This window comes from Ruditapes philippinarum, unplaced genomic scaffold (genome assembly GCF_026571515.1).
Source record: "Ruditapes philippinarum isolate M1 unplaced genomic scaffold, ASM2657151v2 ctg2645_1_1_1_1, whole genome shotgun sequence".
Classification (NCBI taxonomy): Eukaryota; Metazoa; Mollusca; class Bivalvia; order Venerida; family Veneridae; genus Ruditapes; species Ruditapes philippinarum.
In genome coordinates this window covers 153,648-169,864 of record NW_026858134.1, presented here as the reverse complement: position 1 = coordinate 169,864, position 16,217 = coordinate 153,648, and the positions used below count along the sequence as shown (strand labels likewise).

The 16,217-nt window shown below is 33.6% G+C and overlaps 1 protein-coding gene across 1 annotated transcript; it reads left to right on the top strand.

Annotated features, from left to right (window-relative positions):
- Positions 1–6,721: 6,721 nt before the first annotated feature.
- Positions 6,722–15,768, top strand: LOC132752216 (uncharacterized). Its single transcript, XM_060742523.1, has 4 exons — positions 6,722–6,975; positions 12,985–13,158; positions 14,047–14,199; positions 14,795–15,768. Exons 2-4 carry the CDS (start codon positions 12,993–12,995, stop codon positions 14,968–14,970), a joined length of 495 nt encoding a protein of 164 aa, XP_060598506.1. The 5' UTR covers positions 6,722–6,975; positions 12,985–12,992; the 3' UTR covers positions 14,971–15,768.
- Positions 15,769–16,217: the final 449 nt, after the last annotated feature.

The window sequence follows — 16,217 nt, the reverse complement described above, 5'->3', positions numbered from 1 at the left end:
AACTTAAATAAAATAAAGTACAAAAGTAAAATAAAATAAAGTGTGTAAAATAAAGCTGAAACTAGAATCTATATATGAATTAACCAACCAAAAAACTAAAATTAAATAAAGTAAAATAGAATATAGTGTAAAAATAAAACTAAAACTATATTTCAACCAACCAAATAACTTAAAATAAAATACATGTACAATGTAAAATAAAACTATAACTATACAGAGCCAACCGGAGTTAGTCGCCAATATTACGGAATGCCGTTAGGGCCATCGCCTATGAATGTGTTGATCTAAAACGCGATAGTCGATAGTACGATGGTGAAAACGCGAAATCACGAAACTACGATGGTGAAAACGCCAAAGCACGATGATGAAAACGCGATAGTACGATGATGAAAACGCGACAGTACGATACTACGATGATGAAAACGCGATAAACTATCGTGTTTTCACCATCGCACTGTCGCGTTTTCACCATCGTAGTTTCGTGATTTCGCGTTTTCATCATCGCACTGTCGAGTATCGCGTTTCAGATTAAACCATTCATAGGCGATGGCCTTAACGGCATTCCGGAATGCCGTTAGGGCCATCGCCTATGAATGTGTTAATCTGAAACGCGATAGTCGATAGTACGATGGTGAAAACACGAAATCACGAAACTACGATGGTGAAAACGCGATAGTACGATGATGAAAACGCGATAGTACGATGATGAAAACGCGATAGTACGATGATGAAAACACGACAGTACGATGGTGAAAACGCGATACTACGATGATGAAAACACGACAGTACGATGATGAAAACGCGATAGTACGATGGTGAAAACGCGATAGTACGATGGTGAAAACGCGATAGTACGATGATGAAAACACGACAGTACGATGATGAAAACGCGAAATCACGAAAATACGATGGTGAAAACGCGACAGTACGATGGTGAAAACACGATAGTTTATCGCGTTTTCATCATCGTAGTATCGTACTGTCGCGTTTTCATCATCGTACTTTCGCGTTTTCATCATCGTGCTTTCGCGTTTTCACCATCGTAGTTTCGTGATTTCGCGTTTTCACCATCGTACTATCGACTATTGCGTTTCATATCAACACATTCATAGGCAATGGCCCTAACGGCATTCCGTACAATATAGGAAGGGACTGCAAATAAATATGTATCGAACACACTAATTTGATAACATTGTAGGTCACAAGTCTCTTAATATTACACATTGATAAGTTAATATAACTCGGTGATCAAGAAGTTTAAGAATCCGCCTTTAAAATATGAAAACATGACGCAAAACATGAAATATCAATTGCGCGCACAGCTTTATGTTGATGAATTCATGCAGAAATATAATTGATGAAAAGTATTAACACCAAATCTACCATTTTAATGATGCGTGATGTGCGTTTTTGAGTATGGAAAATGTTTCAGATACACAATTTTAGGATTTATTTTTCAAGTCTTATTCATTTAATTTCATTATTGACAACTGGTTACTTTTGATATATTATATATAGTGACATACAGCATATCAAAATATATTTTTGATATTTCATGATTTCAAAGAAATATATCTCTATATATGATGTTCCTATGACAACACGTGGAGGCAACAGGAGAACAATGTCCTTATATAAATGGACCTTTTAATTTTCAGTGTATGACACAGACGGAGATGAGCTAGAATTACAAAACAAATGTGATATCATATCATATGAAATATTAATTAACAGTCCAATGATGTCTTGATTGACCTATGAACCGTTTAAAGACTTGAATATAGCAGTGATATTACAATTATAGAAATGTCAACTAGTGCCGCATCAGAAAATCCCTTGTAATTGTAGTGCACGGATATCAATGGATTGAGTTGAATGGCCAGTTACATTTCCAACATGGGGGCAATTTAACACTTAACCTACTGAATATCTTAAAGAAACCTATCTAGTTTCCATTGTTGGAACTATTTATTATCAATTTTCGGAATATCAAGATGAAAAATTGGAGTTGGCCAATCTACTGTCAGACTACAGAGATGTGGCGGCTGATCTGTCAGTAAACTGGTTGCAAAGGCTAGTATAGTCAATTTCGGTTCCAGGAAATTGAAAGGGTTACCATCATTAATGATCGAGAGAGCTCATCTTTGACTTTAATTTATACATTATTTAAAGCTAATTCTGAAGTACTTCTCATCAAATTATCAATGGAATGGTGAATGGTATTGCTCTGTCTGTAAGTTGACCTGTGACTGAAAAATTACAAGAAAGATCAAACAAGGACCAAGTCCTCCCAAAAAGGAGCGGTGACCTAGTGGTTAAGGTGTCTGCCTCTCAACCAAGAGATCATGAGTTCGAGCCCTACTCGGGTCACGACCATGTTTCTTCATATGACACAAGTACTGGTTGGTTCCAGGAAGCGGACTCGAAAGTGATTAATATAAGTTGTAAGAACTTGTTTGAGCTTGAAAAATATGTTTAAATATGTTACGTTCACTCCTTTCCCAGAATTAATCATTTCTGCCATGTAACATTACCTTAAAAAAGAAACAAAATAAAAAAATATCACTAAACGACGTTTCACGACCCAGTTACAACCTCCCGGCGTGATAATTAATACCATCAATTCTAGTCTAGCTACGCACCTCAAAGTTTAGACCTTATTGGTGATCGAAATAACGTTCAATTTTGATACAGTTAATGCCTTACAATGTATTAAACGTTGTAAACAAAATCAATTAATGTAACGGATGTATTGTTGTTAAGAGAAACAATTTATTATGTGGTGTTGATTCATCAGCATACTGTTGCTGGAGGTCACTCAGCTGTGCACAATATATATATACACACATCCTAGGCTAATTTAAAAGCTATTAGATAGGTCTAGAATGACTGTATTTGATAATTAAGTATGTTATTGTATACAACTGTACATTTAAAATAATATACGTATAGTCGAAGTGAATGGTAGCAAAATCTCTAACATGTACAATAGCCTAAGCCCGTAATGAATGCAAAGAGAAGTAAATTATGACATATTTTGTACTATAAATGACAAAACCTTGCTAATAATTAATTTAGCAAATATTTGTTTTGGCCATAGAACCAAATATATAGCCATATAGCCAGGCCAAACTACGATTTTGTCTACTTTTTACATTAAGAAAAATCATTTGATTAAATTCTAATTTGCCATAAAAAATGGAACCACTTTGCCATGCAGAATTTTTCAAGTAAAAAGTAAAAATTCTAGAAAAGGGGGCACTCCACAAGAGCTAAAAAATAAAAAAGTGAAACTACATGTAGAAAACTCGGGTGCACAGTTTGCACACTTTCTAGAAATCAAACGAAACACATGTGATGGCGACAGCTGTTGCATTTTGATTATGTGTACATATAGCATACAATCGAAAGACCAGACAACAGTTCAATGCGTCGACCACAGTTTTATTGAATATGCGAATGGTTTAGCATTTGATACCGGACATCTTACATAGCTTATTTCTAATCAATAATAAATTTTAATTCTTGTTGTTTTGGTTTACACCGCACCAACACAGTGTATGAGCCGCATCACGACAAAACCAACATAATGGGTTTGCGACCAGCATGGATCCAGACCAGCCTGCGCATCCGTGCAGTCTGATCAGGATCCATGCTGTTCGCTAACAGTTTCTCTACTTGTTATAGGGTTTGTGAGCGAACAGCATGGATCCTGTACCATGTACCATGCATTGAAATAGTGTGCTTTTTTGTACATGGACATTATTATTAGTAGTAGTCATAGTAGTAAGCGAAATCTTGACCCAGTACAAACATATCTCAGAATGTTAAAATATTTTGACTATACCATCTCCCGTATTGCACGTGTCGTTGATGCATAGAACTGTGTAATGGTCTTTATTCACATGCTCGTCGATTGGTTATATTTTTGTCTGGAGTTTCATATTGTGAAGACAGGGAACGTGTTTTTATTTTTGCCTCTCATACTCGACAATCTGAAAGTCTCGTGTAATTTGCACAATATCAGCAGTTTCGTGTTCCTGAACACCGAATAAACTGTCAAAACACGTACGCATTGATTAGTAGTATTATTGTCTGTTGTTTTTAAATAGTAAATACGGAGTCACGCTCCCACACACATCTCAACACCACTACCCCCACCTTTCTGTTATTTGTCCAAACAGTTAAGATAAATTTTCAACAGTGTGTCATAAATATTGACAAACTAAACATGGTCCAGATGGTGAAATAGTATTCATTTTCATATATACACATCTGGGTTTGACATTTTAAAAAGTTATCCATGCATATAACTGCTACAAATATTTTCTACTACCATGAAAATTAAAATGTTTTATCAATATTAGCTCATCTAGCTAATATTTGCTTTTCGCATTTCATGCATATCCCGGGGATCATTTTGCACAGTGTCATTAAAATCGCCTATTTTGCTATCATTTACATAATAAGCTTTTAAAGTAAACTGTCTGGATTAAGTTTGGATTTAGTACACATCCATCCTGAACTTTAAAAAAAAATCTCATCAACGTATGAGCCGCATTACGACAAAACCAACATAGTGGGTTTGCGACCAGCATGGATCCAGACCAGCCTGCGCATTCGCGCAGTCTGATCAGAATCCATGCTGTTCGCTTACCAACTCTTTTACAAGAAGAGAAACTGATAGCCTGATCAGACTGCGTGGATGCGCAGGCTGGTCTGGATCCATGCTGGTCGCAATCACACTATGTTGTTTTTGTCGTGACGCGGCTCATATGATCTGTCAAATGGATCATTTGCGGAATAAATCATCTATCATGTTTGATGTCGTATTTTTTATAATAGTTTAGAATTTTGATAGACGTGTGTTTGAACAAAAAAGATAGATGAGTATTTTGAATATATTTTTATACATGTACTTATTTTATAATTACATTTACAAAAAACATATATAAAACCACACATAGTTTATGCTCAAGTTAATAGCAATTACGGACCATCCCATGGAAAAAGGGTGATTTTTACTTTGAAGCTACACGCCTTCAGATGAGCCAAAATATCTCAAGAAAATTAATATTGAGAAAAATGTACTTACATTTTAAGGAAGGTAAAAATATAAAAGATCAAAGTGATATTTTACATGTTATGTGCGGTTTAAGAATGCTTTTGCAGTATTTTATCACCATATTTCTACTGCGTTACTAACGCAGTAAAGGCTATTTTTACATATTGTGACCACTTTTTGGTAATTTTCTTGAATTGTATGTGCCGATTGCAAATATTTGAATCGATTAATTTGTTCATCTTACAATATTTTACCTTTAAATAATTCTTTTAAAAAATCATGAAAATTAACATGAATCTGGAGGCGTGCTGCTGTAAAAGCCCATAATGTCACAGCAGTCCTATTTTTATTAATATTATTTTTCAAAAGCTTTATATGAGCCGCGTCATGACAAAACCAACATAATTGGTTTGCGACCAGTATGGATCCAGACCAGCCTACGCATCCGCGCAGTCTGATCAGGATCCATGCTGTTCGCTTATCAACTCTATTACAAGTGGAGAAACTGACTGCGAATAGCATGGATCCTGATCAGACTGCGCGGATGCGCAGGCTTGTCTGGATACATGCTGGTCGCAAACCCACTATGTTGGTTTTGTCGCGACGCGGCTCATATATTGTTGAGAACAATTTTGTTTCTACTGGACTCGCACACAGCTGTAAAACCTTTACAAGACTAGGCTAGCGCCTCGTCCAATATAGGTTTGTCTACCATGTAATCATCCAATACACCCGACATCCAATAGATTTTGGTATTACACTCGACAACGTATAGTTACCTCATTGTATCACAAATATACATGTTTGCCCTATAGTGATCGCAAAGCAAGCTTTTTACTCAGATGTCGGTTTGTTCTTTCAAAAAACACACAATTATAATAATCCAAATGGTAAAGCGATTTTTTTTTTCAACTTGTTTGAATATGCAATTAGAGTCAAAGTACTGAAACTGTTAGTTTTCGTCACGTGGGAATCATTTACATTATTATTTATTATTTATTATTGTATCTATGCAGTATAAAAGCTAGAGCAACGATATACAGTTTTTTATTTTTGTTTTAATTTCACTTTTGTTTTAAATGTACCAATTTTCTATAAGTCATTGCATGGAAGTACATATATGTAGTTCTATAAAAGAGAAAAAAAAAAGAAAAGAAAAGTAAAGAAATGAAAAAGAAATCAACTTAGATAGCTTTTATCATTGCAAAAAAGCACACAAACAAACCCAAGACGCCATGTTTCGTAACTAATACATGTACTAGTAAGTGACGAAATGTAATAGTAAATGGAGAATTGCTGTAGACTGAAAAACATATTATATAGTGTCTAATGCCTCAACTCATATCGAAAACTGTTGTCATTTTTAATCCAAATTATTATATAAATAAAGCTCTTTAACAGCGGCAGCAAAACGTTTTCACGATCCTTAAGACGAAGATTGTGTTACCTGTTACCAAAATATAATAGAATTATGCAATATGGACAACATTTCTACAGGCTCCCGTATTACAACTCTCCTCGTATCGAACTGTTGTCTCGTTTCTCGACTTTACGACGTGTTGTAGTGTGTACTGGTGGTTGCACGCACTATTTTTACCTTTTAGGTCGATAGATAGCAATCTTTGTGAAACATCAGTTGCAACAAAAACAACAAAGCAATGTAGTTTTCATTCTAGCTATGCGAACAATTATATCGTGAATGAAATCATTCATTGTGTTTTTAAGAACATATCTAACATTTTTAACCTATATTCATGTGGGCGACGGTCACGGTTCAGTGACACTGTCTTGACACACGATATTTTCTTACGCCCTTCGTTAATTTCGCGGAGGATTGTTAATTCAGTATTTGCACAGAAAGTCCACATTGGCTTATTTTTTTTAACTAAAATTAAAGTGGTAATACTACGGTAAGTCTCTTTATTGTTTAATTTACTATTTTTCTAACTTTTTACTATTTTTATGTTTGACTTAACAATAGACTGAATGTGAGAGCAACTGCTAAAGTGGCTGAACAAGTGTTTTTTTATATTTTCATTTGCAAGCATTTCTTTTTTTTTTTAAAAACATGCTTTAGAAATAACTGAATTATCTTTCATAGCAAACTTAATTCATAGAAAGAAACTTGCTTAAATTTTTTTTACAAAACATGCTTTGTGAATTTAATTTTTAATCAAATCAAATTAAATAAGTTATAAACAACTGCAATAAAATGGTTTCAATATTTTTGCACATTGTGGTGTATATAAAACATAATTAAATATGTGTCATCACTAATGTCGCGGTAATGAACAACAGAACATACTTACATGCGACCGGTGTTTACATTGGTCAAAATTGACCTATTTTAGTAACACACCTTAACAACAGTTTCAGGCAAAATATTTTAAATATGTAGATGTTTTGGTGAAACAGGACAACATTTTACACTGTAAAAGAAGTCTTGATAGTCCAGTTAAATTGTGTCTGAAGCAATTCTCATTTGCACATGTTCTTATTTATGGTAAATAATTGACATTGTGGTACAATGTAATGTAAGTTTTTTAACTAGAGCTTCAACATTCGTAACTTTACATATAAAAAAAAATAAAAAATGAAAGTAAAAACCATTAACGCGAAATAAGTGTCAAAAAATGAGGTCGACGGTAAATTTTATTTCGACCTACTTAAAATGAGCCGCGTCACGACGAAACCAACATAATGGGTTTGCGACCAGCATGGATGCAGACCAGCCTGCGCATCAACGCAGTCTGATCAGGATCCAAGCTGTTCGCTATCAGTTTCTCTACTTGTAATAGGGTTGGTAAGCGAACAGCATGAATCCTGATCAGACTGCGCGGATGCGCAGGCTGGTCTGGATCCATGCTGGTCGCAAATTCATTATGTTGGTTTTGTCATGACGCGGCTCAAACGGATTTTGTTAATAGTTATTGTCATCTCAATTAAAGAGAAAAATGTTTTGAATGAGAGAAGTATCAACAGTTGAACAAGAAAATACATTTTGATAGTTAGTTTATTATTTTTACGTTATTTCATCACTGTCCACATTAAGGACCATTTACGTATAGAAATTTCAAGAAACAATTGACTTTCATTTTTTTTTGAAAAAAAAAAAGTAAAGTTTCACCATAAATTTGTTCTAGTGCAAAATTTTCACAACAAACTCGCGATTGCGAAGATATGGGTTGTTTAAAATTTGTAAATGTTTTTCTTTGGATACCAATTGTACTTCCAGTTTAACACAGGCAAATATCTCACTTGTGAGGTATTCTGAATATTTTGTTTTGAATTGCACATTAATGTTATTAGATATACAAACTTACAAGAACCAACCACCTTATACAATGTGTTCTTTTATTACTTATCGGGTAAGTATGAAAGACTAAAAAGCTTTTAATATCTGATTAAAACAATAACATTAAACTAATCTTACTATCATGATCGAGGGGTTTTCAAACTGTATGTTGTGTTTAGGTCACGCCCAATTTTTGTGTTCTATATGGGCTAGATAGTTAAACAGTGAGTAAAACCTACTCCGCAACAACACAAGGCAAATTTATTGGCGCGTGTTGTAGCAAACATAAATAACATAAAAACCGACACAGTTGACTATCAAAACAATTTGATGTGAAATACCGCTGTCAAAGGTAATGAAATACAGTTATTGATGACGAACGACCGCATTCTATGTATCACTTAAACTAGCGACCTTGATTTTTTCACGTTGAACGTAAGCCGTATGTTTCGGCGTTTAAACAAAGATATGTAAGATGTAAATGTAAAAATAAGCGTAAATGAGCAAGTGTATGATAAATAAGTAACTTTAGCACACAATTTCATTCAAAACGCCTTAATTAACGCATTAAACTGATTACAAAAAATAACGCGCTCTAGCTACATGGGTCGATGAAGAGAAGTTTTTTTGTATAAAGAAGGAATTAACCCTTATCTTTATTCCCCGTCAAAGAAATAGATAAAGGTTCTCCTTCCGGCTGTTTGTCCGTCCTTCTGTCACGAAATTGTCCGTCACGGAATCGAAATTAACATTAAACTTAATAAACTATTTCACTTTTGAATGTTATTAAAATGCGATATAGTGTATAGCAACAGCACCGCTATTTTTGAATCTCTGAGGTACTAACAACCATGAAGCTCCGATAACGTGATTTGATTCATTCGCCCAACGAATTTGCTTTCTGGCTTAACATTTTCTGGTTGTTAGTTCGTGAAACAATTTTTATACTGCTTTGCAAAATTAATATAAATTGTATACATAAGTTATTGTTACATGCTGTATTGGTTGTAATTAGTTGCGTGTACATGTGAGTGGTGCTCGCGGAAACTGATGATAGTTTTGGTTCAGGACATGACGGACTTTGATAAGTTAATTATACTAGAAATTAATGACTGGCAGCTGAAAATTAGCATAATAGAAACAAGTCAACATAACCATTACTGCTTGAAAATAAACATTTAATTATTATGTATCTAACCTTTCTTGTTGAAGTTTTAAAACAACAGCACCGTTTGCGATGCAACAACGAAAAATATCAATTCAAGATTGTTATAGCGATATGGTAATATTGCACTTTATTATCTGCATATGTTTTAAAATGATACCTTTTGAAATGGGCTACATCTAAGTTTTTTTCCACTTTGCCTAAAACAACAACGACAACGGCAGTGCTCACATATTTTGTAGAGGAAAATAATGGTTTAATGATTGAGGTGTGTGCCTTTCAACAAATGGGTCTGCCTACTGTCATTACGGCACAAGGAGCAGACAACGGCTTAAATAACTGTCATACTTATATCGAAGTCAAGCTTGAATAATGTTAATGTTAATTATGTTAGTTCTGACTCCCGTAAGTAAAATGTCAACGTGATATTATCCCTTTCTATCAGGATTATATTACTCCCGTATTGAAATTATGACATTTATAGTGGGGCATTACCACAGAATATTTTGACACTGTATATATTATGACTCGCCAATGTGAAGTTATAGCTCACCCATGTGAAATTATAACGCAACATAATGACTCATAAATATGAAATTATATCGGGACATTATGACTTACCAATGTGAAATGATATAAGGAATTATGACTCATAAATGTGAAATTATAACAGAACATTATGACTCACCAATGTGAAATTATAACGGAACATTATGACTCACCAATGTGAAATTATAACGGAACATTATGACTCACCAATGTGAAATTATAACGGGACATTATGACTCACCAATGTGAAATTATAACGGAACATTATGACTCACCAATGTGAAATTATAACGGAACATTATGACTCACCAATGTGAAATTATAACGGAACATTATGACTCACCAATGTGAAATTATAACGGGACATTATGACTCACCAATGTGAAATTATAACGGTACATTATGACTCACCAATGTGAAATTATAACGGTACATTATGACTCACCAATATGAAATTATAACGGAACATTATGACTCACCAATGTGAAATTATAGCGGAACATTATGACTCGCCAATGTGAAAATATAACAGAACATAATGACTCACCAATGTGAAATTATAACGGGACATTACGACTCGCCAATGTGAAATTATAACGGAACATTATGACTCACCAATGTGAAATTATAGCGGAACATTATGACTCGCCAATGTGAAATTATAACAGAACATAATGACCCACCAATGTGAAATTATAACGGAACATTATGACTCACCAATGTGAAATTATAGCGGAAAATTATAACTCATAAATATGAAATTATATCGGGGCAATATGATTTACCAATATGAAATTATATAAGGAATAATGACTCATAAATTTGAAATTATGACATGATCTTATAATTTACCGGTTCGAAAATATAAGAGGACATTATGACTTACCACTCACCACGGGGAATTATAACTCACCAATGTGTAATTGTAAGTATACAGAACATTTTGACTAATCAATGCAAAATTTCAACGGGACATTATGACTGACCAATATAGAATTATAACGGAATATTATGATTCACCAATGTGAAATTATAACAGGACATTGCGACTCACCAATGTTAAATGATAAGGGAGCATTATGACTCACCAATGTGAAATTAAACCGGACATTATGACTCATCGATCTGAAATTATTACGGAACATTATGAGTCACCAATGTGAAATTATAACGAAACATTATGACCTACCAATTTGAAATTATAACGGATCATTATGACTCACCAATGTGAAATTATAATGGGACATTATGACCCACCAATGTGAAATTATAATGGGACATTATGATCCACCAATGTGAAATTATAATGGGACATTATGACCCACCAATGAGAAATTATAACGGAACATTATGACCCACCAATGTGAAATTATAACGGAACATTATGACTCACCAATGTGAAATTATTACAGGTCATTATAACTCACTAATGTGAACTATTATCTGCAGGGCAATTATATCATACGAATATGCGACAGTAAAAAACTGTTGTTCCCTACCGGCTCTTTTGTTAAAAGCGGTCAAGTCAATTACCTACCGACCGCTAAACTGCCCATTATGCCCCACAAGTGCTTTCAATTTTATTTCTCAGAATCTTTTTTTGGGGGTCTCCTTTCCTTTGAAATTTCCTAACAAATTATTCATTGACCATTTATCTGAACTGTTTTCTTTGTCTGTTACTTTTTGGAAATTAGTACATTTAAAATGATTTAGTATTTTATATGGAAGTCAAAACAATTGTTTTGTTTATATTTTGCAGCATTTGTGACATATCGTTTTACATTTAGCGCAATTTTATTCAGGAAGCAAGTATCTAACGTGCTTTAAAACTATTATTTAATGTTTGACCTTTTAAAGAAGTAAATATTTATTCATTTCTGAGGCATAATGTGCCTTTAAAGTGTATGTTTATCAAGTTAAAAGAAGTGAATTGGCGCATACGGCTGATAAGACATTATATTTTAACTATTATAATTATTTCTATGAGAGCATTGCTTCCCGAGATTATTTGTGAGGAAAACGATCTGGCTGCTGTTCTCCGGTAGAATGTTGTCTTTCGCCAACATTGTATGGCATTACTAAATGGTTAATATGCCAGTCTCACAACACAGGTATTATAAGTTCAAACCCTATAGAGTTTACTGTTTAAACTACATGACAAGTTAAAGAGTTGGGATGTCTAAAATAGCTGACGAAGGAGTTTGATAAGGCTTCCATTTGAAAGAATATACAGCTTGGTCTTTAGAACAAAAAAATGATAAAAGACTCCTACCCTCCTAACTCCTAAAACAATATATTATATATACAATGTATAATATAATATAATAAAAACAATAGCAACAAAACAAACAAACAAAATCACGCACGCGCATGCACACACAAGTCCTTTCCTCTGTCGTAATTCTGAACTAAATGAAAAACTTCATATAAATATAATCTCGGGCACCTTATAAAGGTTTTTTAAACTAAAAGTTAACGCTTCCATAATACGGGATTGTAACATATTCCGAATGCTGGAATGTATCGGATACACTGTTGATTGGGTTTGACGTTGAAACTTGTGAACAAATAATAATGAAAAAAATAAATAAAACCTGAACCGTGATTAATGCATTTTTAACTTTTTATTAATTGAATGAACTGAATGAACATAAAACTTGTAAATAATTCTATAATTACAGAAAAAAGACGACCGACTTCCGGTTAGTGATATTTGTCAACTGTTACAATGCAATCATGTAAGGTATAGGTTTGTGTGTGTTAGACAACATTAAACCCGTTTCAAATGCTACCGGATTGTATGTCAAACTTTGATTACCTTTGTCATATGAATGATTAAATAAACAGCCAAAATTTAACGAAACTTTAATTTACATATTATTGAGATATATCTGATATCTATATATTCAGGATTCGCCATGAATAAGATGTTGTTATTGGGAATTGCCCTGACGGGTGGTGCATTGTTGCTGTGTATTGTTGCGACTGCTATACCATACTGGTGGAGCAGCGATGCCGTAGATGTCGGACTGTTCCGTGTATGCGGATCAACGATACTTGGAAACAAATGTTTGGAGTATAGTGGTAAGTACTGAATGAGAATGTTTGAAATAAACCGGTATAGTCTGATTTTATTGACCTGTCAATTATGAATACATTATAGCACTCATTTAAATATTCGATCCCACTTCGGTTTTGTCCGTTTATATTACGAGAATTAATATGGAGTATATAACTAATGTTTGGAAAACTCACACTAGCTTAAAGGAAGTAGCACAGCACAGACGATTAAGTGATTACGTAATGCATGAGAAGTCCGTGGTTCGATCCCTTCTTTTGATATTCTTTTTAGACTTATTCTTTCTTTGTTTTTTAAGTGTATTTTAATAAAATGCTCAAGCACTTGCAAAATTGTCTACACGGATATGAAACAATTAAGAAACACTAAATTGTCACATTTTGTATTGTGCTTTACGGCACTGAAATTACATTTATAGATTTTAATCCGAATGAATTTTCAGTATAAATTCTTAAACAATGTTATATACATAAGTATGGTATTTACAAAAAAGTGCAAAACATATTAAAAACAGAACAACGATAACTTCAAAAATATTGAAAGTAGTTATTTTAAGAAAAAAAAACAACACTTGTATTGCGCTATAACGGTAAGTGCAACTTATTCACAGAAACTATATGAATTTAATCAAATCTTACTACGTACCTCTCGCGGAATTTACCGAACATTTATCGAATATTAATATATTCTGTGCATTGACAGTATAATCAGTATGGAATTAACAGGTTAATAAAAACATACAATACTAATGTTAAACGTCTTAAATGAAGTAATGCGAAACCTCCCCTTGTCTGCAATATTCATTAATTAATGCACTGTGAACACATGGATATGCATTCGCATTTCTGATGTTAATCTAGAACTTGGTATGAATCTTGTTTGAATAATTTTAGACACTCCTGACTGGTTGGACGCAACACGTGCTATGATGATCTTGGCCATACTATCACTCGGTGCGAGTATCTTGATGTCCATTCTGTTTGGATTTATTATGAAGGAGAGGCAGTTTCTGGCTATATTGTCAGCATTGTTATGCTTTGCTGGGGGTAAATATTTGTTTCCTATTTCACTATACTACTCGGTGTTCAAAGCAAAATGTTGGGCTGTTTCATTCAGGTCAATTTTACCTGCCATTAACAAGTTAACTTTCCTAAACATCTATGTTGTAACGTGTCTTTAAAAAAACAAAAAAAAAAAAAACAAGAATAAGTATGAACGCCATTGAAAAATTTGAAATGTATCGTTTAAAAGGCAACACATATAAAAACCATTCTAAAGATTTAAAACTGAACACTTCTGAAGAATACGAAAATGTAAACAATCAGGAATTTTCAATGATGACTCTTAACCATGCCAGACATATGATAAGTTACATTGTGGGTACTGGTGTCAGTATGAAATCGAGTCATAAATATAGAGGAACGGTTTTACACTGTGTCATGCCTTTTTACGCCCTCCATCTTGGATTCTACGAGAGCCCTTTATATAACGATCACTACATTGTACTTGTTTAAGGTCTCGCTCGTTCTGTTCATATAAGGACTCGCATATTATGTTCTATCTGGCATTTTGTAATATGAATGACATTTTAAGAAATTTGTAATTTTTTCATATCTTATACTGAATCTATTTTCTTTTCAGCTGGGCTTACGATACTAGGCGTAATCATTTTTGGATCAAAGCATCCTGGCGACTTATACAAAGTACTTTACGGAGATGGATCCCTCCACGCAGGCTTCGGATTGGCGATAATAGCCGCCATAGCAGCTGGGGTGTCCGGCATGGTTGTTTTTTTAGCAAAGGGTAGAAACGTTTAGATGCATCAAGTTAAACAGAACCTAACATTTTATATAAATCTAAGCTTTATCTAAACTTATTAAATCAGGTCATTTAAGCTTTCAACTGTCATAATGTTTTTGGGATGAAAGGACGCTGATAGTATGACGTCACTTCAAGAATGCTGTTAAAATAAGAGGTTAGACACAGTGCTTGCTGTTCAAGATGTCAATATTTTAATTGCAAATGTAGAGACAGTTGTTCATTTATTAAAAGCAGACGATCTATATTTTTGGAGTAACTGGAGTATTCAGTTGCAATGGTTGGTTACCAATTAGTTTCATTAGGTGTGCAAAATGTTAGACCTGTTTTTAACTACATGGATAATTATATTGCTGTCATGTAACGCTGTCTGTATGTATATGCCTAAGTTATTTACCGACACGCTTTTTTTAAATATAGACTTGTAAACAAATTCCCTTAATATTAAATGATATTCAATACATTTTTATATCTTGGTCATTTAATCTTTTTTTTTTAATTCGTCCAATAATAATTCAAACGAACGAAGTCTGTATTGAAAAAAAAATGCAAGCAGGAGATCAAAATGTTTATGAATGTGAAAAAATCTAGATCTCAACGTAAATAACTGAAAACGCATAAATTGTATTTTCAAAAGTCTTTAATTTTGCTGAAGAAATTATCGTATCATACAATTATAATCTCATTAACATTACGTTCACATTCTTTTATTTTATTATTTTATTATTGCTACATTTCTAATGAATATTATATGCATGTATTTTACTTTTACTAGTATATTAAATATAAATAAAGTAGTGTTCTTTTCTTATAATTATTCTCTTTCTGCCATATGTTTGTGTCGTGATCTTTTCCTGTTTTCAATTTGAATATTCCATAATATAAACATAAAATTATTTTTTTTACTGTACAAAAGATTTTGCGGCAAGGGTAGCACTCAACTCCTCATTTGCCCAGTGTTTGCATTCCTTCTCATAAATAATTAGATAATATGAGCCGCTTCACGACAAAACCAACATAATGAGTTTGCGACCAGCATGGATCCAGACCAGCCTGCGCATCCGCGCATTCTGATCAGGATCTATGCTGTTCGCTTACCAACCCTATTACAAGTAGAGAAACTGATAGCGAACAGCAAGGATCCTGATCAGACTGCGCGGATAAATCACGTCTATATGAGGTAAAGGGTTAAAATCATACATGTATATGAGCGATAGTTTGCTTTCAAGTTAGAAGCTATAAATCT

Excerpts from the sequence above, each read along its gene's own strand:
- LOC132752216 (XM_060742523.1), top strand. The coding sequence starts at position 12,993 with ATGAATAAGATGTTGTTATTGGGAATTGCCCTGACGGGTGGTGCATTG. Across the intron at positions 13,159-14,046 it reads CAAATGTTTGGAGTATAGTG|ACACTCCTGACTGGTTGGAC; the intron begins GTAAGTACTGAA and ends GAATAATTTTAG. Across the intron at positions 14,200-14,794 it reads ATTGTTATGCTTTGCTGGGG|CTGGGCTTACGATACTAGGC; the intron begins GTAAATATTTGT and ends TTTTCTTTTCAG.